General features: G+C 40.3%; 1 protein-coding gene across 1 annotated transcript in view; it reads right to left on the bottom strand.

Moving 5' to 3' along the window:
- Nucleotides 1-15,131: 15,131 nt before the first annotated feature.
- The window catches only part of DNAJC27 (DnaJ heat shock protein family (Hsp40) member C27), a 35,660-nt gene continuing 24,441 nt past the window's right edge, over nt 15,132-26,350 (bottom strand). The window contains exons 4-7 of the mRNA XM_060027616.1: nt 26,028-26,192; nt 25,269-25,391; nt 19,185-19,345; nt 15,132-15,412 (exon numbers count right to left, since the gene is read on the bottom strand). Of these exons, the coding sequence (XP_059883599.1) occupies nt 15,280-15,412; nt 19,185-19,345; nt 25,269-25,391; nt 26,028-26,192 (582 nt within the window). The 3' untranslated portion in view covers nt 15,132-15,279. The remainder of the gene's footprint in view (nt 15,413-19,184; nt 19,346-25,268; nt 25,392-26,027; nt 26,193-26,350) is intronic.

Raw genomic sequence — 26,350 nt, 5'->3', positions numbered from 1 at the left:
AAGATCCTTACCACAATTATATCTGCAAAGACTCTATTCCAAATAAGGTCACATTCTGAGGTTCTGGGTGGACATATCTTTTGGGGACCATAAGGCAACACTACAGTGTTGTAATATTAAACAGTTTACTTAACCTCCTTGAGCACATTTCCTTATCCATACTATGGGGATAGAATATTTATCCTGAGGGATCATTTTAGAGTCAAATAAAATGCTTTTAAGTTGCTGAGGAAGTACTTGGTCTATAGTAAGTGCTCGAGAAGTGCCAGGAACTTGGATTTTATCCTATAGGCAACAGAAGGCTTGAAAAGTCAGTGTCTGAGCAGGGTGGGGGAAAGGGTGTTACTTCCCAAATTTTTCCTCTTTTCAAAGGCACAGGGGAGCCGGGCTGGGCCCCCGATAATGTTGGACTCAGTCAGAGGCTTCCAAGGCAAGAACACTGCAGAGTTACATCTGTCCCTGAAAGGCAGTGGTGGAGACAGTGAGAGTTTCAGGGTGAAATGGACACATGAAGATGGTGGGGGGTGGAAGCTGCCAAGTGCCGCCAAGCCTGTGTGAGCTGTACATCTACCTGAAAACCCAGAGTTACTTAAACAGAGTCCCTCTCTGTCGTCCTGGAGATACTAAGGCTGCCCCAGCAGTAGAGGCATAGCCAAGGGCTGGGAGAAGTAAGGGAAATGAGTGAAATGAGAGAAGCCTGTAGACTTGCAGAAATGCTAGAGATGGGAGCAGAGGGACCTTTAAGAGACTCATTGATAAGGCAACAGAAGCCTGGAGAAGTCAGATGGTTGCCCAGGGTCACTGAGCTTTGATTGACAGACCCAGACTTTGAACCCACAATGTTCTCACTACGTGACGTGTTCTTTCCTACCACTCTGGTCAACTTAAGCAGGAAAGATTTAGTGGAAGGATGTCAGGGGACAATAAACTCTATGTTCTTTTAGAGCAGCCTGTCCTATATGAGTGGTTCTCAAACATTATAGTGCATCAGAATCCTCCTGTGGGCTTGTCCCAATACAGACTTCTGTGCCCCCAAGAATCTGGTACATAAGTCTGGGATGGGGCTCAAGAATTATCGGCATTTCTAACAAGCTCCCAGGTGATGCCCACACTGCTGGTCCCAGATCCCACTTTAAGAACCATTGTCCTACACATTTCCTCAGTTCCTGAAGCACCCATTATGCTTTGCAAATATCAAGTGCTCAATTCGTCCTTGCTTCAATGAATCACATGCTTTGGATTTAAAATACTATCAAAGACTTAATACCCACTGATGATGCTGACTGGAAGCTGCTAGTGAGTTACATCAGGTCCTCCTACCTAGTAATTTACATCATGATATAAATGAGTTTGATTTCAACCAAACCCATCCCACTAAATACATTTCACAGAACCCCAAGCCCTGCTGTATTAAAATTCCCTGGCAATATGGTGGGTATGCACTCTAGGAAAGGAGTAAAAAGCTTTGGGGCATTGGATTAATTTCATCTGGTCTATAGGGAAAATCACAGGAAGTGAGTCACCTTTATGCCTCTAATGGAGAGAGGTTTTAAAAGTCTTTAACAGTGATACAGCAATCAGAGAAGAAAAAGAAATAAAAGGAATACAAATTGGAAAGGAAGAAATAAAACTGTCACTGTTTGCAGACGACATGATACTATACACAGATAATCCTAAAGATGCCACCAGAAAACTACTAGAGCTAATCAGTGAATTTGGTAAAGTTGCAGGATACCAAATTAATGCACAGAAATCTCTTGCATTCCTAAACACTAACAACGAAAGATCAGAAAGAGAAATTAAGGAAACAATCCCATTCACCATTGCAACAAAAAGAATAAAATACCTAGGAATAAACCTACCCAAGTAGGTAAAAGACCTGTACTCAGTAAACTAAAAGACATTGATGAAAGAAATCAAAGATGACACAAACAGATGGAGAGATATATAATGTTCTTGGATTGGAAGAACCAATATTGTGAAAATGACTATACTGCCCAAAGCAATCTACAGATTCAATGCAATCCCTATCAAATTACCAATGGCATTTTTTACAGAAATAGAACAAAAAATCTTAAAATTTGTATGGAGACAAAAAAGACCCTGAATGGACAATGCAATCTTGAGGGAAAAAAATGGAGCTGGAGGAATCAGACTCCCTGACTTCAGACTATACTACAAAGCTACAGTAATCAAGACAGTATGGTACTGGCAAAAAAAACAGAAATATAGATCAATGGAACGGGATAGAAAGCCTAGAGACAAACCCATGTACCTATGGTCAACTAATCTATGACAAAGGAGGCAAGGATATACAATGGAGAAAAGACAGTCTCTTCAATAAGTGCTGCTGGGAAAACTGGACAGCTACATGTAAAAGAATGAAATTAGAAGATTCCCTAACACCATATACAAAAATAAACTCAAAATGGATTAAAGACCTAAATATAAAACCAGACACTATAAAACTCTTAGAGGAAATCACAGGAAGAACACTCTTTGACATAAATCACAGCAAGATCTTTTTTGACCCACCTCCTAGAGTAATGGAAATTAAAAAAATAAACAAATGGGACTTAATGAAACTTAAAAGCTTTTGCACAACAAATTATAAACAAGACGAAAAGACAACCCTCAGAATGAGAGAAAATATTTGCAAACGAATCAACAGACAAAGGATTAATCTCCAAAATATACAAACAGCTCATGCAGCTCAATATTAATAAAACAAACAACACAATCAAAAAATGGGCAGGGGCTTCCCTGGTGGCACAGTGGTTAAGAGTCCGCCTGCCGATGCAGGGGACACAGGTTTGTGCCCCGGTCCGGGAAGATCCCACATGCCGCGGAACGGCTGGGCCCGTGAGCCATGGCCACTGGGCCTGCGCGTCTGGAGCCTGTGCTCCGCAACGGGAGAGGCCACAACAGTGAGAGGCCCGTGTACCACAAAAAAAAAAAAAAATGGGCAGAAGACCTAAACAGACACTTCTCCAAAGAAGACATACAGATGGCCAAGAGGCACATGAAAAGCTGCTCAACATCACTAATTATCAGAGAAATGTAAATCAAAACTACAATGAGGTATCACCTCACACCAGTTAGAATGGACAGCATCAGAAAACCTACAAACAACAAACGCTGGAGAGGGTGTGGAGAAAAGGGAACCCTCTTTCACTGTTGGTGGGAATGTAAATTGATACAGTCACTATGGAGAACAGTATGGAGATTCCTTAAAAAACTAAAAATAGAATTACCATATAACTCAGCAATCCCACTACTGGGCATATACCCAGAGAAAACCATAATTCAAAAAGACACATGCACCCCAATGTTCATTGCAGCACTATTTACAATAGCCAGGTCAAGAAGCAACCTAACTTCCATTCATCAACAGATGAATGGATAAAGAAGATGTGGTACATATATACAATGGAATATTACTCAGCCATAAAAAGGAATGAAATTGGGTCATTTGTAGAGACATGGATGGATCTGGAGACTGTCATACAGAGTGAAGTAAGTCAGAAAGAGAAAAACAAATATCATATATTAACGTATTTATGTGGAATCTAGAAAAATGGTACAGATGAACCAGTCTGCAAGGCAGAAATAGACACACAGATGTAGAGAATAAACGTATGGACACCAAGGGGGGAAAGCAGGGGGTGGGGGATGGTGGTGGGATGAATTGGGAAATTGGGATTGACATAGATACACTAATATGGATAAAATAGATAACTAATAAGAACCTGCTGTATAAGAAAAAGTAAATAAAACTGAAACAGGATAAAAGAAAGTCTTTAATGGTGATATTGTTAAAGATTGTAATCAGTCAACAGAATTAATGAGTGCCTCCTGCAAGTCACTGCGACAAGTGCTATGAGAGATGAGGCTGAGACCCAAGCCCTGCCCCAAAGGGTTAACTGTCTGGTTGAGGGGATGAGATAAAAGGAAAGGATCTTGAGGGGTGGGAGGAGAGCTTATATATTGGAGGATGCATAAAAGCCCTGCCCACTCCCATGCTTTCCTGGGGTAAACCCAGAGCCAAGCTGGAGTTCGCTGTATCACGGCTCATGAAAGCTTATTGGTGCATCTCTTCCCAACTTGGAATCAACCATGAAGAGTATTTATACCATGAAAATTGGGCAAAAGCCACAAATCAGGGCTTCCTCGGCCCCCTCCTGGAGGGCCAGTTTACCAGCACACCAGGAACTCCTAGGGCATGATAAAGAAGTTCAAGGTGGCTTCCAAGGTGTAATCTGGGAGGCTGCAATTTACCAGGGAAGCTTGGCATAGAGTGGCGATGGCTGAAAGAGGGGCCCTTGGGCCTCACTGCTGGGCTGAGGGAAAGTGGCCTGTGTTACAGACTGCCCAGGTGGGCAGGGCGTAGAGGTGCTAAGAGGACCAGGGAGTAGAAGAGGCTGAGGGCCTGGACAACTAGGAGGATGAGTGCTTGGACCTTGTGTCTGGAAGCCATGGCGGGACATGACAACAGCAGCAGATGGCAGATCAACTGGAGCCAGTGAGGCCACTGGGGTGAAAGATGGCAAGAGTACCAAACATATGAGAGGTAAGGTACCCTCGCCCCAACTCTGGATCTCCCCTAGGAACAGGAGGGTAGTGGAAGTATGAGGGGGAGGTGGGGACCTTGCATTTACCGTGTTTTAATCTTGAACTGATCATGGTTAAAACCAGAAGTGACTAACCTACCTTAAAAGGCAAATTTTAAGTTTTCCTGTCCTTGGTGAAAAATGTGAGCTTGGGAGCCAAGACAGCTTCCGTTTTACAAGAATAAAGATTATCTTTGAACATCTGAGTCTTGTTGACTTATTACTAAAAATTTCAGACCTGTGACATCATTTGCCTTTGTAAAATGAGATGCCATATCACAATTTCAAGTAGTAAGAATTTAAGGTTTTCTTTATTAAAAGAAATGAGAGGGTTCAACAATGCCTATTATTGCTAAGTTTAGGAAAAACTTAATTCACTAACGTTTTTCTAAATTGTTTTTTCTTTTTCTTTCTCTTCTTTTTTTGGGGGTATGAGTTGCACTAGAATTATATGCGAGAGGTCTGGGGGTCTAGTATTTATTGCCTTTGTAAAATTCCATAAAATAATGATCTTTAGAAAGGACCATAGGTGTTATCTAACCAACAGCCTCATCTAATAATGGAGGAACCAAACCTCAAGAAGGGGCCCCTGGCCCAAGGCTACTCTATTAATTAATAGATAAGCCTCTGTCTCAGGACTTCTCACTTCAATTCTACTGCTTCTATGTTATCTGAGAGAGTGTGTTTGCGGATATGTACCTACATTAAGTGAATCTGAAATTCCAGCCAGAGAGCGCTGATTGCTATGTTAGCTTTTCAAAAAACTTTTGAGTGACTAAAAGTTTTTTTTCCATTTTAGTCTCAAGTTTCTACTAATGTAAAGAAGTAAGGTTTAATTATAGCCCAGAGCGCCCCTACTATAGAGTCCCCACACAAGCTTCAGAGTGAGTCTCCCTCTCTTTTTTAATCTGGTGCTATATTTAGTTTTTGGTTTCACATAACATTTTACATGATTAAAGTAGTTGACATTCACCGGGAAAACTCAAATAATACAGACAACCATAAGGCAGAAAGTCAAACCATCCTGACCCCATCCCCTAAAACCCACTCCCCGGACAATCACTCTTTACAGTTTGGTAAATATAAAGCAACTTTTCTTCCTGCAGTGCTGGCGATGCTAATACAAAATGCCACACTGAGCTTTGGGGCGGAGGGAGGGAGGGAGACAGCCCTCTACTAGCTTCTTCAGTTCTAACTATGACAAAAGAATAAGTTAGGGATGTGAAAATCACCCAGAAACAAAATCCTTAGGCTGACAAATGCTGTAAAGGGATCCTTCCGTTCCTGCCCACCAGTTATATCTTAGACTCTCAGGGTGGATGTCCCTTAAGACACAATTCTCAAGTGGTTCTGGAGGCATCATCGGCTTCTGCAAGAGTTAGTGCAAAATTTCACTTAAAAAAACCTCTTAATAAAAATATCCAGATGTATTATATTCCATATTTTAATTCACTGTTAACTTAAGTTGTCATGTTAACTCCCTCTTGGCTTGGGCACACCTCAGAAAGAAGTTTCTTTCATTCCTAAGCACATATATAGGATTTGAACTTGGGCCATGAAAGAGGAAAATTGTACCTTTGTGGTCTTTTTAAAAATGCAGGCCTATCATCAAAAAATCTACAAACAATAAATGCTGGAGAGGGTGTGGAGAAAAGGGAACCCTCTTGCACTGTTGGTGGGAATGTGAATTGATACAGCCACTATGGAGAACTGTATGGAGGTTCCTTAAAAAACTAAAAACAGAACTACCATACAACCTAGCAATCCCACTACTGGGCATATACCCTGAGAGTATATAATAATTCAAAAAGAGTCATGTACCACAATGTTCACTGCAGCTCAATTTACAATAGCCAGGACACGGAAGCAACCTTAGCGTCCACTGACAGATGAATGGATAAAGAAGATGTGGCACATATTTACAATGGAATATTACTCAGCCATAAAAGGAAACGAAATTGAGTTATTTGTAGTGAGGTGGATAGACCTAGAGTCCGTCATACAGAGTGAAGTAAGTCAGAAAGAGAAAAATAAATATTGTTATGCTAACACACGTATGTGGAATGAAAAAAAAAAAGTTCTGAAGAACCTAGGGGCAAGACGGGAATAAAGACACAGACCCACTAGAGAATGGACTTGAGGATATGGGGAGGGGGAAGGGTGAGCTGTGACAAAGCGAGAGAGTGGCATGGACATATATACACTACCAAATGTAAAATATATAGCTAGTGGGAAGCAGCCGCGTAGCACAGGGAGATCAGCTGGGTGCTTTGTGACCACCTAGAGGGGTGGGATATGGAGGGTGGGAGGGAGGGAGATGCAAGAGGGAAGAGATATGGGGACATATGTATACATATAACTAATTCACTTTGTTATAAAGCAGAAACTAACACACCGTTGTAAAGCAATTATACTCCAATAAAGATGTTAAAAAAAAAAAAAGAAAAAAATCCAAGCTCCACTGCTCACTAACTGTCTGAATGTAGGCAATCTCCCCCCTCAAAAAAAAAAATGCAGGCCTATTCACAGGGAACTATATTCAATATCTTATAGTAACCTATAATGGAAAAGAATCTGAAAAAGAACATATATATATATATATATATATATATATATACACACACACACATATATAACTGAATCACTTTGCTGTATACCTGAAACTAACACAACATTGTAAATTAACTATATTTTCAATATTTAATATTTAATTAAAATATTTAATACTAATGTTTAATATTTTAATTTTTGATATTCAATATTTTAATTTTTAAATTTAATATTTAATAAATTAACCATTAATTTAATAATTAATAATAATTTATTAAATGATTGCTATTATTAAATATTTAATAAGTTAAATATTAAAATTTTAATATTTAATATTTTCAATATTTAAAAAAGTTAATTAAAAAACCCTGCTAGTTCATAAAAACAACACACATAGATAATATTGCAGCATTTTTTGTAGTGACAAAAAGCTGGAAACAAAGCCTGTGTCTGAATAAGTTATGGCAAAACAACACCATTACTATTACTATTATTCAGCCACTAAAGAGACTGAATTAAATCTAAACCAATTGACTTAAGATTTTTATGAGGTACTGTTGAATGAGAAGAGAAAGATGCAGAAAAGTGTACATAATATGATCCCACTTTTGTAAAGCCAAAAAAAAAAGTCAACCCCCACCCCCCCAAAAAAGGAGCCCTATTTATATCCATGTAAGTAACATGGTACAAGCAGGAACAACACTATTTATGAGTGTGAAGCAAAGTATTTAAAAATTTGGAACTTTAGGCTGACAGTGTACACTGAGAGACTGGGTTCTGAAGTTGGGCAAGCTTGGGTTTGAATAGCTTTTTATTTGGCCTTGAGCAGGTCACTTAACCTCTCTGACCCTCAGTTTTCTCATCTGTAAAATGGGGATGATGTTATTAAAGACATTCATGTTCTTAAAAGTCCTTTGAATGTTTCTGTCACTGGGAACTTCTCTTTGGCTATCTTTCTAAAATTATCTAATAATTTTTGATATCTAATATCTTTCTAATAATCCTTTTTTGGACCCCAGCTTCCTGTCCCATCTCATCAAGTCTTTCTTCCTTTTCTTTTAGGCAGCCCCAACCCCTAGAAGTCTTGTTCATTTCTTATGAAGAGCAGCTCGGCTCCGTGCCTCACCACGCAAAGCCATAGTACTTTCCCTTATACCTAAAATTTCACTAGGATGCTTCATTAAACACAGTTCCTGTCCAGCACTGCCAGCAGTACAGAGGGCCTGGCAGAAGCTCTTAACTTTCCTTGAACCTGATTACTTTCTTGGGCAAGGCACTCTCCTCACCAGCATCTGTGAGCATGAGGGAATAGTGTGGGGATTTACCACCTTCTGATATAAATACTGACGTCTCCCCTAGGAGACAGAACTGCCTGGTAGGTTGCTTTTATATGGCGTGATGTTAAAAGCTTGAACTTTTATAAATTTATCCTAATAAAATGTTGCTCTTAAATAAAAGTCTCATATCGGAGTTCACTAGAAATATAGGGTTCTGTCGATAAAAAGCACTTGACAACAACTGACTTGGGGTTTTTCTATTTTCTCCCTGCTAGTCAGATCCGAGATAGTTTCTTTTGTTTTCTTTATCTTTCCTTTTGAACAACTTGATGTCTTTCCTCTCTTTAGTATTTATTTTATTAACCTTTTTGTTTTCTCTCATGTTCTGAAACCAGCAGAATGTTCACATCCTGATATCTGAGGCATGTGGCACCTCAATTTCTCTCAGTCATAGCAGACTCTTAATTTCTCTTCCCTAGAACAAATGCTCTCATGGACTGCATCTGCTGATTTTATAATTATCACTAACAACTAACTGTTCTGGATGCATGGAGAAATAATTTTCCTAAAGTCAACTGATCACAATTTTAACCGGGTGATATCAGAGGTATACACTATTTACTTAATTAAGACAACAACTGAGATTCTAGATACTTTCCCCTCCAAATGAACACAACCTTATGAACTGCTGTGGAAGGATATATTACTATTTTAATTATTAATATAAAACGTATATAAAGAAACTCCTTAAGTCTAGTACTATTTCCTCCAGGCCAACAGGAAAAACAACTTTGTATAATGATAATGGTTAAGTTCTCAAGAAAAAAATTAATATAGCATTTTAACAACCTACATGATCTTTAGTATGTAGTAGCAATCAGAGTATTAATTGCAAAACTGCATATCTTGAAGAGCAGTCAGAAAATGCAAATCTGCCTCTTCAGAAATAAACCTACAGGAAAAAATAAACTTCTTCAAAACTTCACAAATGAAAAACAACAATGACAAGAATGTAAGCTCCACAGGGCAGGGACTTTTGTTGGTTCTGTGCTCTGTTACATCCCCAGTGCCTAGAACAGAGCCTGGCACATAGTAGGTACTCAATAAATGCATGGTGAATGAATATTTTTACAACGAAGTTTGATTAGAAATTTAAGATATTATGGGACTTACCTGCTGGTGCAGGGGTTAGGAATCCACCTGCCAATGCAGGGGACACGGGTTTGAGCCCTGGTCCAGGAAGATCCCACATGCCGTGGAGCAGCTAAGCCCGTGCGCCACAACTACTAAGCCTGCACTCTACAGCCCGCGAGCCACAACTACTGAGCCCTCATGCCACAACTACCAAGCCCACATGCCACAACTACTGAAGCCCGCGTGCCTAGAGCGCATGCTCTGCAACAAAAGAAGCCACTGCAATGAAGAGTAGCCCCGCTCGCCGCAACTAGAGAAAGCCCACGTGCAGCAATGAAGACCCAACGTAGTCAAAAATAAATTAATTAATTAATTAACTAATTTTTTAAAAAAAAAGAAATTTAAGATATTAGAAGTGCCCCTGATAGACAATGGGTCAAATGGAAACAAAAAAGCTAGATAAAATTGTGCATCTTAAATTGATTCTGAAACAAAATGAATAAACCTAATTTTTCTTCTCAGTTTACAATTGGTTATTATTGGTTTAAAACATAGTCCAAGGGCCTCCCTGGTGGCACAGTGGTGGAGAATCCGCCTGCCAACGCAGGGGACACAGGTTCAATCCCTGGTCTGGGAAGATCCCACATGCTGCGGAGCAACTAAGCCCGTGTGCCACAACTACTGAGCCTGTGCTCTAGAGCCCGTGAGCCACAACTACTGAGCCCATGTGCCGCAACTACTGAAGCCCGTGCTCCACCACGAGAGAAGCCACCTCAATGAGAAGCCCGCGCACCGTAACGAAGAGTAGCCCCCGCTCGCCGCAACTAGAGAAAGCCCACGCGCAGCAACGAAGACCCAACACAGCCAAAAATAAATAAATTAAAAAAAAAAAAAAAACATAGCCCAAGACTTTAGTTGAAAACACCAAGTACTTGGATATATTTTAATATATAACATGTCATAATATACTTATCAAGTACTGTACCAGTCTACAGACCATAGCTTTCTCATCCCTGCTCATGATCCTTAATGTCTATTATTTTCTAATATTCTTTTAGTTGCAAGTAACAGAAAACAAACTCCAGGAAACTTAAGCAGAAAAGAGAAGAGTGGAGATTTATTAGAAGGATTCTGGGGTGGCTGATGGGCTTGAAGAACAACCAGTTCAGGGGATCTCAGGGGACTAGAAGGAAAGTCTTAGCCATCAGGACTCTGACTCTTTCTGAATGTCTGTTTCATTCTCTCAAATTTTTTCTATGAGGTTGGAATCAAGGTTGCCAGCATCAGCAGGACTCCTCCTATCTTCCTCTCCTGAGAAGAAGTTTGTTTTCCTAGATCCAATTAGAAAGATCCCAGGGAGGGATGCCAATTGGTTCAGCTTGGGTGACATTCCCATCTCTTGGGCCAATCTCTGTGACCAGGGAGGAGGGCGGGTCATAGGAGGATGTGGCAGCTCCCCTTTAGAACACGTTAGCAGTATGGAGAGGGTAGAGCAGTTCCCCAAAAGAGTGGTGGGCATTCTCAGGTGATAACGAATGTCATTCATAATGAAAATTAAAGCTCTTGTTTGAAGTTTTCAGAGATAGACCGCCTTCTGTGGGTTGGCCCTACAAGGCTTTCACTTTCAAATTTGGGTTCACAATAGTCTGTTACTTAAGGATTCTTGTTGTCCAGGGACTCGTTAGCTGAATTATTAAGTTATTCAGCCAAGATCTGCATTATTAAAATGAGATAACAATAGTTTCATTTGAATTAAAAAGGCACACATAATATTAGTATCTTTCTTTAAGAGATCAAAACACTTTCATCACAATTTAATTAAGGTTAGCCTGAGGGACCAGTGAATAAAATTTCCTCCACTTTACCCACTGTCAACTAAAGCAAGTTGTCTTATCTATGATCTCAGTTGGTAAGGAACTGGATTGGCTTCTAGACTAGCATGTTCTACATTAAGGACCAGTATCTCAACAAATAAGTGCAGCCCACAGACCGGTGTTTGGCATTTGCCTTTACTTTATAAAAATACACAACTTAAATACATATGACACTCTCTATACAAGACATAAACAGCTGTTAGATTTAACATTTTCCGTTAGTTCAACAGAAAGCAAGTATGTCAATTACTTCGCAAGAGCAAAGGGTTTCTTTAGAGACTGTGCATTCCCGGCCCAAGGGCAGACCACCCTGCAGGCCACTGAGGCAGGAAGCTCACCCAAACTGTACAACTTTCCAGCGAGTCATTTCACCAACATGGCCTTTATTGCACGGCTTCCTATTGCACTGCTTGTCAGACATAATCTAACTTACCCACACCACAAGTTGAAGCTTTCGTCTTCTCTGGAAATGCTTAATGGAAAAACGAACGTATAAACAGTATTAACTGTCTCTTACAATTGTGCTAAGTACCAATCATGAGAAATATGAATCCCTCTTCACTTTGCAAAACTTGCAATGGAAGGTGGTTAGCTGTATTTCATGGCTAAATTCCTCTGCAAAAGTTTTACAAAAACGCTGGCAGACTCAGAGTGAGCTACATGGAGTGTGGTGGAGAGGGAGTGACATCCCAGGGCCCACTGAAATTGCTTATAGGACAGGCACTGTTCCTGTCAAAGTCAATGTGCGCACGGCCCTACCCTTTCGAACTTGAGACCGAAATACCTCCCTCCCCCTCGAGATTCTGTCATTGTTCTATGAGGAACAGCTACCTCATTACTGATTCAGAGCTTACAGGGGCTGCCCACTTACTCTGGCTTTCTTCCAGAAATTTAGCTGCCTTATCTGTGGCTCATTTAGTGAACAGTGAATTATGTACTAGTTTATCTGTATAAAGAAATATTTACCAGTTGAGAATTCATTGCAAAAAAAAACTATACTAGAGTGAGTTTCCTGAGGTAAATGTGAGCCTTAAAGATGAGAGTGCCATCTACGGAGTTATAGCAATTTCTCTTGGGTAGCACCACAATACCCCCAAGTCTGGACTTCACTGGGCACACATTTATGTGAAGAAATAAAATGACAATGCTGAAGTAAAAGAAATGTTGACAGTTGAGAATATCAATTCAAAAGGAGGCAGGAAAGAGGAACAGAGGAACAAAAGGAGGGTATATTTTAAAGTTCTTAGGTAGGTTGGACAATTAATTTCAAAAGCCTGCAGGTATTTCTAACAAGTTTTATAAGTGTTCATTTTTGGTGACTCAGATGCAGAAGAAATGCCTTTTCTTGAATAATAGCTGTTCAAACTTTTTATTCTTTTTCGAAAAACATGACTTTCTATAAAAATTTTTCTAGCCATTGAAATTATTCTGCTAGTTATTACTCTCACTGATGTATTATTGTGCAATCCTAACTGGCTGAAGAATTTTAATAAGGTTGAACTACAAAGTACATATTTGCACCAAGAATTTAAATTAATGCACAGAGGTCTGTAAAATTTTGTATGAAGTTACTTTTCATTGCAGATCAGGCTTCATTACTTCTTGATATTCTACTCAAGGATTATGGAAATCAGAAAAATTCTAGGACCCTGAAGCTTAACTTTCTTTTACATAAATGAAGTCGTACATGGCCATCCTTAACATTAATAATCAAGGTGCTGGGAACTGAGTCTCAAGACCTACGAATCAAGATCAGGCTAAATTTCAACAAGTCACTCATTATATAAGGATATGAATGGAAGCACTAAAGAACTCTCTCTGCTATAACTGCTCATCTGCACCATGTAGTTGAATAAGGCGACCAATCTAGTGTTTAATAACAGTGATGAAAACTGGCACCAGGTTTTACCCAGGGCCACATACTCAGTGACCTGTCATGTCAATTTGGGCTGACACCACCATGCACAGTCCCTCATAAACATGACCCTCCTAAGTCCTGCTGTAAGAACAGATCTATGTTTAATTACTTTAGGCATGATGAAGGCCTTAAGCAAGATTTAGGCCCTGAAGAACTTTGGGCTGGAGTTCTACAGGCCCAGAGCTAAACCCCACAAGAAATCATACTCGTATCTCAACTTATAGGGAAAAAAAAGCATTCAATATCACCGAGATGAAAATTCATACTAGAAAACAATGCTCTGGTTTCCTGACGACCAGCTCAGTGCAGCGCAAGGGCAGCCACACGAAGCAAAGCTGCTCTGGAGCAGGGAAGAGCCCAGAAGGCTGCAGTGGGCTTGAATTAAACGGGAGCGGCTTTTCTTCTCCGGGGTAAGGTGAATGCTCCTTGGCGACCAATAGGAATAGCTGTTTAAAATTCACAGACAGTAGTGTTTTATATACTTTAAAGCCCCTATTAGTGCAGTCTGGTCACAGCTAAAAATCTGAGTAACATGAGAGTGATGGTGTGACGAGCCAAGCAGTGGCACTGGCTCTGTAAGCTATGGAAGAAAGGCTGGTCCTCACACTTGACCTTCATCCATCCCTTGGATACTGAGGAAGATACTACAGCAGGAGAATGTATTTCTCTATGTGAAATTAATTTTCATAATCTGTAGCTTAAAAATATTACTAATCAGAAATTTGTAACCCAAGCAAAAGTAACAGAGGTTCTTCTCACACAGGCCTTAAGATCTCTCTGTCCACCACCCGAAGGATCCACACTTGTCTCTGGTCAGCCAGGCCCAGGTGAAGGCTGCACAGGAGGATGGAGGAGTCAAGAGCCGGAAGGCACGGATTCAAGAAAAGAGAAATGGCGGCAGATGTGGACAGGAAGAGAAGAGGGAAGAGAGAGGGAACTAACACTGATGAGGAAGTGAAGAGGAGACCCGGCACCCCTGCCTTTCCCACCTGCTGTGATGCAGAACGTAATGTAGAAACAAAGAAGGCACAAGCCTCATATGGAGGCTCTCCTAGGGCATCAAACATGCCCGAGCCAGGCCAGCCGTGCCCTCTAGGCATGTGTGCTCAATCTAGTGTGACCTGCAGGCACTACTGTCTTGGAGTCTGACTCCTGATTCCTAGGCGATGATGCTCCCTAGAGCTACCAGCACCCACTTCCACGGCCAGGGAGAGGCCTCAGATTCAGGGGCAGGACTAGCAGCAGCCAGTGTACCAGAACTTGCGGCCGCCGTCACTGTCTTTGCTCTCTTAGGACTGGCTGGTCTCTCCCCCTGGTGGCTGGAGAAGGGGAACAGAGTGAACGTCACAAAAGGGCTGCTCAGTTCAGAACTGTATCACCTCGTTTCACTTCCAAAGGGCTGCCAAGAGTTCATTAACTATAGATTGATGCTTAAAATACTACCTAAGAAACTCACTGTAAAAGGGGCAACTTGCTTGTGAGGTCACCACACTTTCAGGGATTCTGCTATGTCTGCTTCCATTTTTGTTTTCTTCTCTGATGATGAATTTTTTTAAAAAGAAAAGGTGAAAGGATCCTCCTATCCTCCTTCCAGAAACCTCATGGGCTTTCCTGAGCAAACTGCCTAAGGGATGCTACACTGACAGAGCTAACAAACTCATGAGAAAAAATTCTTACATCATTCAGAAGTAGGAAATAAATGGTAGTGTATAAGTGGTGCTTGGTTCTCTTCACTTCATCTCTGCAAAATGTCTATGGCATGGTAACAGGCACCCGAATTACTGATTTACAAATGACAGCACATGAGTGAAAAGAGCTGTAAGATTTTGTGGAGGAAAAACCCATGTTGGCTACTTTACCTCTAGGGAAAGTCTGTTTGGACTCGAGGCCCACACTTGTCTTTTTTTTTCTACTTTCTATTTGATGTTTTTCAGGAGGGCTGTTCGGGCATTCACAACGGCTTTGAAGGCATCTTCACTACCAGGTGCTACACACTTGTCAGGGTGAAGCAGCACAGCAAGTTTCCGATATGCTTTATTGACTTCATCTCTACGAGGAAAAGCAAAGCTCTATGTCAGTATCGAGGTCAGCCCCCACCCTCCACCCACTGCATTTTAGCTGTTTGGATATCATAACATCTCTTACAGTAAGCATATCCCAAATAAATGTTACCCTTTCTCAAAGGCAGGACTAAAGGACTAGGAAACAAACAATGCACAAATAATATGTAACATTCAAGTAGAAAAATATACAATGCAAAGTGAGTACACAAACAAACATGATCAGATGAAAACAGTACTCGGCACTTCACAGGCACTCGGCATTTGCCGACGGAAGCAATGAGGACAGGGGCCATCAGGGCAGGCCCCCTGGAGGAGGGTTCTGGAAGAAGGTTGGGTTCAGGGATTGACACAGTGGTGGGGAATACAGAGCAGCAGGGAGAGAACTGGCAGAGGCCAGGAAGGGAGCCGGAGCCTGCATGCAGTTCCAGGAGGAAACTGCACTGGGAAGTAACAAGAAACAAAGTTGGCCAGGGAGCAGGGGTCAGTAAGTGAAGGGCCTTGAAGGCAAAACAACAAAAAAGTTGGATTTTTAACAGTAGGTGTTTCATGACAAAATGGTGCTGGGAAAGCTGTTTTTGGAAGTTAGGAGACAGGTAGGAGGTTGTTACAATAACCCAAGCATGAATACAAGGGTTTAGATTAAGGTGTTTGTGGAAGCCAACAAGGGAAGGCAAAAGAGATAACAGAAACAAAGTCCTGTGAACAGATGATGAGATGATGATAGAAGCAGATGATGAGCTGGGTATAGGGGTGGAGAAGACATGAGAAAAAGGGCTGAAATGAGTTCCAGGGTCATGGGGACTCTAAGGCCTCGGGGAGGATGGTGGCACCGCTGACCAAGAAAGAGCCACTGGAAAGGGGTACCTGAGAGTGTGAGCTCCCTGAGACCAAAGAAGAAACAAGAGAGAATGTACCGTTATCTAGAGAGGAAAGGAGCAGTACGATCAGTGTTTCACCAAAGACCAGGAAGCCCCAGGAGAGACCGCTAAGGAGCAGGGACTGCTGCGGGTGGGGGCTGGAGACCACCGGGCCCTGCAATTCTCCCCGCTCTTCATATCCTCAGGTGTCAGGCCTCTCAGAGGCTTTCAAGTGCCCAGCCACTCCCCTGGTCAGAGTCTGGCTCTGTCTCTACCAGATGGTTTTATTTCCCACTTCCCTTTTGAATTCCTTTTGTAATTCAAGGTTCTTGTTAACTTACAAGCCTGGATTTGGTGCTTCCCCAAATCTCCTTTATTCTTTATCAGAAGGACTTCTAGTCTGGCTCGTCAAATCAGGGAGATGGTCTTTGATATCTTGGATGTGATATCTGATCATGTTTGTTTGTTTGTTTGTATACTCACTTTGCATTGTATATTTTTCTACTTGAACGTTACATATTATATGTGATATCTTACATGTCAGCTTGGGGAGACTGAGGTCATAGGGCTATGTTAACAGCTGTCCATGTCGTAGGCATATGTTCTAAGGCTTTTTCTGCTTTCTGATCTTAGGGGAGTCCTTCTGAATGTTCTTGTTTTACCTTGCATGTAGCTTTTCTACATAGATAATTTCGATATTAGCTAATAAGAATCACATTCTTCCTAAAAGACTCTCTGTCCTTGAGGCAGTAACAGCATCCTCTCTCTTTCCCATGAGTGAGTCTTGGGTTGGGCCCCTCTAGCCACTCTGTTGCCCGAGGAAACATGTCCATATGGGGTTAGTGGTTAGGCCTGATACCTTTCAAGAATTCTGGATAGCAGGAGAAACTTTCAAGGAAAATTTTAGAGAAACAAGACTGAGACAGGTGTGTAAAAAATATATTAATTCTACTGAAGATTTTTCTTAAAATTCAAGAATAGTAAACATAGCACTGAACAAACATTAAAACTCTCTATAACTTAAAAAAATGTTTTTAGGGAATTCCCTGGCAGTCTAGTGGTTAAGACTCCATGCTTCCATTGCAGGGGGCACAGGTTCGATCCCTGGCCGGGGAACTAAGATCCCGCATGCCGCACGGCATGGCCAAAAAATAAAATAAAGGTGTATTTAAAAGATAAAATAAAATAAGTGTTTTTAGGTTTTGCCCAAACGTGCTCATGCCATACAAATTAGTTTGATAGACCCAGAGGAACAAAGGTAAGAAAAGAACATGTTATATTGGTTAAGGATATGGAAATTATGGAGGTCCTGTACATTTTGGGAGATTCCAGTTAACCACAATGAATAAGTAAGAAACCAAAAGTTTCTTTTTTCCTAATGATTATTGTTCTAAGTTAATTAGTAAGTAATAGTTTCTTAGTTATAGAGCCAATATCCCTTGGAGATGAAATGGAAGAATTTAGGATGTGACTATGGAAGTCTAAAAAGACATTTAAAAGCCACCAATTAATTTTGTGCTCTGAGGTCATCTGAATTCCTTCAGGTGTTTAACAGCTCCTCAGTAATGCCTGGCAAGTCCAGGGAGACCAATAACTGTCTCCCTTTTCCCCTCCCCTCTTTCCTTCTGGACTCAAAGATATGCTATGAGACCAAAATGGAGGAGATACTTAATGCTGTTGACGCTGACAAGGCGATCTCAAGAGCTACTTTTTCTTTTGTGGGAATCAAGGTGAAAAAGTAGAAAGGGGAGGAAAGCTATAGTGCAAAATAACAAGGTCTGAGAACTCTAATAATACGTATAGTAACAGTATTATTATAGCATTAAAAGTTATATAACAATTGAAAGTTGTTAAGAGAGTAGATTCCAAGAGTTCTAATCACAAGGAAAAAACATTTTTTTTGGTATCGATATGAGATGGCAGATGTTAATTAAACTTACTGTGGTCATCATTTCACAATATATGTAAGTCAAATCATTATGCTGTACACCTTAAACTCATACAGTACTGTATATCATTTATATTTCAATAAAACTGGGGGGAAAAGTTATATAATCATGCTGGATAATGATTTATTCTTTCACAAAGAGTAGTGATTGTATTTCCTTTTCTCCCAAATAATTATTTTGTTTTTTGTTTTTTGTTTTTTTACACAGCCCTCTCCCGTTGCGGAGCACAGGCTCCGGACGTGCAGGCTCAGCGGCCATGGCTCACGGGCCTAGCCGCTCCGTGGCATATGGGATCTTCCCGGGCCGGGGCACGAACCCGTGTCCCCTGCATCAGCAGGCGGACTCTCAACCACTGCGCCAGCAGGGAAGCCCGCAAATAATTATTTTGGATAAAATAAAATAATTTAATATCAACACACACAGACGAGGAACTAGCAGGATTTTTGACAGAGATAGAAAGAAACAGAGACAGGCAGACACACAGTGCTCAGGGTCAAGAACCAATTCTACCACTAACTCCTGAGGTCCTTGACTCTGTTTTTAGTCTCACTGAGTCCCAGTTTTCCCACCTATGAAAAGAAATATTTGGACAGGTTGATTGCTAACATTCTTTCCTTCTCTAAAATTCTATGATTTAAGAATTCTCTTTTTTTTTTCTTTTGAGGTTACATTAGCTTCAAGGCTCTTAGTCAACAAAAGCAGAGCATATAATTTCAGAAGGTACTTATATAATATACAAACCACATAGTTCCCACATTAAGCAGTTGTGCCCTCTGTTTTCTCCCTTTGGTATTCACTTAATTCAGTGAAGGAGCATTATTAAGTAATCTAAGATATTTCCACACATCTTCATATTTCTAGCCAATTACAAAAAGATATCGCACTATAATTCCGATGATTGAGTCTTTTTCTATAACAGAAGGCAGCACTAATATCTGAGAGCACTGCTTACCTTGAGGCCCCAGGTTTGACTCCCAACATGTCCCAACTATCTTTACTATTTCGAATTCTGCGAATGCTGTCTGCTTGTTCTTTGGTGAAACTAGCACTGCTATTTGTGATAGGACGTTTCCCGCCGTTTTCACATAAATCAACTATGGATACATAAAAGGTCTGCAAAAAGAAAACACATCCCAGAGGAGAACTGATTTTGAGAAAATAGGAATTCCTTCTAACCATCAACTTAAAGAATTTTAATATATTCCAGTAACTTAAAATTCACAATAAAGCAAATGTACTTTGGAAGATTTTTTTCTTTCATACTATACATACATATATGTGTGTGTGTATATATATATATATCTATATATATATATATTTAAGCACACAGTAAGGATAAGGAATAAAATTTCAATGGCTTATAATCCTACTCTCAGATAACCACACTTGAAATTAAAAACTAGTACATGAATATTGTTAGAAAAATTCAAATAGTAGGAAAAAGTGTAAAATGAAAACTGTCTCCCTACTCCTCAAGTTCCTCTCCTTGAGGTAACCATTGTTAATATATTATTTCAGTATCCTTCCAGAATAATTTTCTATCAGTACCCAGTCCATACACACATCCAAACTCTAAGCATTTACATAAAAGAGAGCAGATTAAACACACTGCTTAGCACCTTGCACTTTTTTTTCACATAATAATACATCTTGGAACCTTTCTCTAGCTGCATATAGACACTTTCTTCCTTCTTTCGTCTAGGTTTTTTCTTTTACATCTTTATTGGAGTATAACTGCTTTACAATGTTGTGTTAGTCTCTGCTGTATAATAAAGTGAATCGGCTATATGTATACATATATCCCCATATCCCCTCCCTCTTGCGTCTCCCTTCCACTCTCCCTGTCCCACTCCTATAGATGGTCACCAAGCACCGAGCTGGTATCCCTGTGCTATGCGGCTGCCTCCCACTAGCTATCTATTTTACATTTGGTAGTGTATATATGTCAGTGCCACTCTCTCACCTCGTCCCAGCTTACCCTCCCCTCCCCAATTCCTCCTTTTAGATGACAGTTCAGTATTCTACTGTGTGACTTACCATAATTTATTTAACCAACTCCCTATTCTTGGACAGGTCAATTGTTTCTAGGTTTTTTCACAAACAGTGCTTTAGTGAATATTTTTTTATGTGTATATATCTCTGCACACTTGTGGGAATACTGCTTTTGGATAAATTCCTAAAAGAATAACTACTGAATAAAAGTGTACGTGCATTTTACTTTTTGATTTTGACAACTTTCATACAAAAAGGCTATACCAGTTTATACTCCCATCACTGTGTATGGGAGTGCCTATTTCCCCACACCCTTGTCAACATTGGGCATTATCATACATCTTCACTTTTGCCAAGCTGATGTGTATCTCACAGTTTTTATTTCATTTCTTTAATTATAAGCGAAATTGAGTATCTTTTCATTTGCTTATCAGTCTTTTCTTGTTCTGTAAACTGTTCATATTCTTTTCCTATTTTTATAATGTTTTTCAAAGTGAAAACTATTTTTGATCCTGCTCATATTTCATGCTCTATGCACTATTATTGTTGTTGAATAACTTCACTCAAAAGACTAATTTAATACACTATGGCTGCTTTTAAATTGACTTATCTCCTCATCCCTCCATTTCTTTTTTAATCTCTTCCTCTTTTTTTTCCAGATATTTCTATAGTGCCTATTATCATCTAAAACTTTTATCCTTCTCTTTGACTCCTCTTTCTTATCTCCAGTATTAGCTAATCAATTTGGCAACCTAAACAAGAAGCCTTGACATGTGAAAAGGGGTGTCAAAGGAAAGGTCGTTAGATACCAAGACAAGAGAAGTGTTAACTTAGTTTTAGTCTATCTTAATACTGCTCTGTGTTAACAGTGTAAGATAAAACCAAGTTCCTTCCTGACATAAAGTGTCTATTAAATATATAGGAAACAAAGAAAGTATTGATTAAATTGAACCAGCAGGAATGCACTACTTCTAAGTACTCACAGAATAGTTTATTATACTCTGTTACCCTTTTTTTTTAAAGACTATCCATTAGTTCTACCCAAGATTAATCTAAAAAAATAAAAGCAACCTAAAAGGGATCATAGTTCACAAATGTTTGCTTGGGTTACGTATCAATAAGGTTTTCTTCTAGTCTGTAAGTTAACCTAAAATATAAACACTCACAGATTTCTGAGGGCACAAGCATTTACTCATAACACGTAATGTTATAGAAGGCTAGCTGTGGTGATACAGAGAATGCTAGAACTGAAGTCAAAAGTCTGTTCAAATTCCTTGTCTGAGTGCCAGCCATGTTGGAGTACTGGGTACTGGACTGAACCTCCTGCCATAAACTACTATAAAAGTGAACAAATATATGAGGTAACTCTTTTCAGGTAGTGGACAACAGCAAGTGCAAGACTGCTCCTTGGTCTTCTACCTGGAGTCCATTTCCTGACCCTGTCACAGAAAGCCAGAGTCTGAGCAGACACAAAGTCCCATTGAGCTAAGGAGGTAGAGGTGAGAGCTTGAGGATGCTGAAGTGGCTAGAATCTGTGGAGCAGGGCCTTGGATAGGAGGGAATTGTGCAGGGTTGGGCCCCAGAAGTCCACGTGAGGGCTCCCTACTAGTTTGTAGCTGAGGGCTAGGCTATTAATACATAGGATGAGATCACCTGAGGCTTATCAGATAATAGCTACTAAGGGGTTGAGAACAGAACTGGCTAGTGGTGGGAACTGACTACTAAGGGGAAGAGCCATCCTGGGGACACCAGAATTTGGCCTTGTCAGAGGAGAGAGACTGCCTTAACATCTCATTAATACCCCTAGCATCTAGCTGAGACACCACAGAAAGGCTTTGCCTTAGGAGTTAGATTCATTCTAACAAAACCTAAAACCAAGAATGACAAGATCTGCAAGGGGGACAGAATTTGCAGGCTGAGTCCTGCCAAATTAGAAGGGCTTGGGAAACACTTTGGGTTTCCTTCAGATCCTTGCTATTAAAGCAAAAAGTCAAACCTGCACAAGTTCAATGTAATCTGCCAATAACTGAACTGCCTGCTGAAACAAAACCAACATTCTTCTGAGGCAAATAAACAAATGTAGAGTCTCTATAATGTATTGTCTACAATGTCTGGTGTTAAATCAAAAATCACTACTCATACAAAGAAACAACAATGTGATCCACAGTCAAGAAAAAAGCAGTCCATAGAAACTGAACCCAAGATGGCTCAGATATTGGACAAAGACTGTAAAGCTGCTATTATCACTATTGCAAAGAGATAAAGAAAAATATGTTCAAAATGAGTAAATAGAGAATCTCAGCAAAGAACTGGAACTACACAAAAGAACCAAATGCAAATTCTACAACTGAAAAGTAGTGAATTGAAAACTTCACTTGGTAGATTTAACAGCAGATTGAAATCAGATCAATAGAGACTATGCAATCTGAAAAACAGAGGAAAATGGAAGAAAAATAAACAGTCTCAAGGACTATGGGAAAAAACAAAATGGTCTAATATATACGTAATTGGAGTCCCAGAAGGAAAAGAGAGTGAAAATAGGGCCAAAAAAAATTGGAAGAAATAACGGTTTAAAAAAAAACTTCCCATATTTGATGAAAAACACCTGCTTACCAATCCAAGAAAATCAACAAACCCCAAGTAGGATAAATATAGAGAACCACACCTAGGCACATAGCACAACTGCTGAAAATCAAAGATAAACTCTTGAAAGTAGCTGGAGGAAAAAAAGGACACATTATATATAAAGGAATAAGAGTAAGAACAGGTGCTAACATCTCATGGGACACAACAGAGGCCAGAAGAGAATGAACCAGTGTCTTCAAAGCGCTGAAAGAAAGTTAATCTCTAACAGTTATTTACACCTCTTGGACAAATCACTACTACTCTTTGATGTCCTCATATCTGAAATGAGAATGATACCTGCCACACATTGTTAAGAGTCTCATATGAGTGAAGCATGTAAACTTCTCCAGAAGTTTAATTGGTTAATTTAATTTAAATGGTTAAGTATCATGATTGCATACATATAGGTACAAACTATGTACCTATATAGTCTATGTATTCAAAAGAATAGAAAAGTGGCAAACCAATATCAATCTTATCTGGTCTTGAAATAGACGCTACTGATGCCCAATTCAGCCTGTCAGCCAAGGATAAAACCTGTCTTCTAGTAGAAGGGGTGACATCTTGTTAGAAGGAAATTCAGCACAAAAGATTAAATAAAATCCCACTTGATAATTAAGAACAACTCTTTATAGTATAGCTACATTATTTGAAATGCTAAAAATTCCCAAAATATCAGATATATTCATAAGAAAAAATGCATTATTCATGCCACCACTTACTTTCGAATGTATCTATAATTAAGAGTTGACTGAACTTCCCTGGTGGCATAGTGGTTAGGAATCTGCCTGCCAGCCTTTCTCACCTTCTGAGATGGCCCACACTCTATCTATGAAGTGTGTTTCTCCCAAGGCCACTCTCACCTTCTGAGATGGCCCACACTCTGTCTGTGGAGAGTGCTTCTCTCTAAATAAATCTACTTTAGGACTTCCCTGGTGGCGCAGTGGTTAAGAATATGCCTGCCAATGCAGGGGACGTGGGTTCGATCCCTAGTGCGGGAATATCCCACATGCTGCGGAGCAACTAAGCCTGTGCGCCACAACTACTGAGCCTGCACTCTAGAACCTGCGAGCCACAACTACTGAAGCCCGCACGCCCTAGAGCCCGCGAGCCGCAACTACTGAGCCCACGTGCAGCAACTACTGAAGCCCATGTGCTCTAGGGCCCGCGTGCCACAACTACTGACCCTGTGTGCTGCAACTACTGAAGCCTGCACACATAGAGCCCATGCTCTGCAACAAGAGCAGCCACCACAATGAGAAGCCTGCGCACCGCAACGAAGAGTAACCCCCACTTGCTACAACTAGAGAAAGCCTGCGCACAGCAATGAAGGCCCAACGCAGTCCAAAAATAAATAAATAAATAAATAAATAAAATCCACTTCTTACCTAAAAAAAAAAAGAATCTGCCTGCCAATGCAGGGGACATGGGTTTGAGCCCTGGTCCGGGAAGATTCCACATGCCATGAAGCAACTAAGCCCCTGCGCCACTACTGAGCCTGCGCTCTAGAGCCCACAAGCCACAACTACTGAAGCCCGCATGCCTAGAGCCCGTGCTCCACAAGAGAAGCTACCGCAATAAGAAGCCCAAGCACCTCAAAGAGTAGTCCCCACTCACCACAACTACAGAAAGCCCGCACGTAGCAACAAAGACCCAAAGCAGCCAAAAATTAATTCCTTTTTTTAAAAAGAAAAAAAATCTTTTTTAAAAAAGGAGTTGACTATAATTTGTTGTTTAGGTAGTCTCCCCCCTTAAAATTATTCTAGATTATTAAATTCTAAAAAATGACCATTTATTCAGGTTGCCATGTTAGTCCATCCTTCTATTGCCTACGTGATCGGTGAGACCGAACTTTTACGTATGACAGGCTGGATTCTGCAATGATAGTCTCCTGGTCTCTAACTGTACCCCCATGGGCTACGATATAGGATTATATTAGCTATGGCAAGGCAATTTTGCCAAAGTAATGCCTTCATCTGATTATGCATACAAATGTAACCAAAGGTGGTTTTAAAGAAAATCTTTGTCCCATTTAAGTAAGTATATAGTAAGTGTTGTTAAACTTGATGATCATCAGGATCACCTATAGAGATTTTTCAAAATACAGGTTCCTCGGCTCCATCAAAACATTAAGCTTCTGGTAGGTCTGGAGCCCAGCAATTTGTATTTTGAAGAATTTCCCCAGGTAATTCTGATGAGCAGCCAGATCTGGTCTAAAACAGACAGCAGACAAATATCACACATACACACACACTCATTCTCTCCCTCTCTCTCCCATTCTTTCTTTCTTACTAGCTTCGGAAAAGAAAGCTTATTCTAATGAGAAATTCCTATTACTATTTTGCTTCTCATAATTTACACTAAAATTTGGTATGGTCAGCCTTGACACAAACTCTAAAACAATAAAATGCCAGGTTACCTGGAACATCTCACTGATCCCTTCTCCAGTTTGAGCCGAGGTTTCGAAGTACAGGAACCCTTTGCTTTCAGCCCAAAGACGTCCTTCACTTTCATCAACACAGCGGTGCTTAGCACAGTCGATCTGAAATTAAAAGTTGGGGGCAGGGGGAGAGAAGATTCCAACCTTGTCCCACTAGCATAGGCCCAGTAGGTCTCTGTCAATCCTTTGCTGAGGCAAAAACTCTTCTTAAGTGAACCCCAGCACTAGCATATAAAATTATCAGGAACAAAAAAGATTAAAAAATTACTTATATTGAATGTGGACTGATTTTCTGTGGCGAAACCACAAGTGCCTGATACCAGCATTCTCCTTTGAGAACACTGCTGCTGCTCACCTCTGTGAAAGCTGGTTTCATCACATCTGCCACGCCTGAGGGCCATGGTCTGCCCTTCACACCTTTCCACAGTCCACATTTCACCTAATTGCTTCCCCTCCTCCAGTCAGGTCAGAGTGTTATTATTAGGCTCCACCTCTCCTGCTCAGTCACCAATATCCTCCCCAAGTATGGCACCAGTGAAAAAAAATGGATAAAAATCCTGATATGCCAGGCTTTATTTTTTAACTGTTTTTGTTTTAGGGACCTTTGTTTTGAAAAGCTGTTGATTCCTGTATTACAGATTGCAGAATTTTTTTCTTTTTATTTATTCCCCAAAACTCAGCCACACTCTTCCCATAATGAACCTAGAAAGTTAAGCACACCGTTTCCAAAGCAGTTACCTTGTTGGCACACACTGCAAATACAATATTTTCCATGTTTCCATGAGGTCCAAGATCTTGCTTCATTTCTGCCAGCCATGCATCAAGGGCATCAAAGGAATCTTTCTGCCCAACATCATAGACCAGTATCACACCCTGTGTGTCCTTGTAAAACTCATTACGAACCTTTACATAAAAGAACAGGTGCACAAAATGTAGGTATTATGATTTTATAAAAGTATATCTCACAGTCACTGACTTAGCAAAGTGTGTTCTTTTGTGTATTCATAGTGTTTTCTAATTGTTACTACTGGCCTTTGGAGGGCTTTTTATAAAATCAAAGT

The sequence above is a fragment of the Delphinus delphis genome, chromosome 12 (genome assembly GCF_949987515.2).
Source record: "Delphinus delphis chromosome 12, mDelDel1.2, whole genome shotgun sequence".
Classification (NCBI taxonomy): domain Eukaryota; kingdom Metazoa; phylum Chordata; class Mammalia; order Artiodactyla; family Delphinidae; genus Delphinus; species Delphinus delphis.
This window is presented reverse-complemented; position numbering and strand designations above follow the sequence as displayed.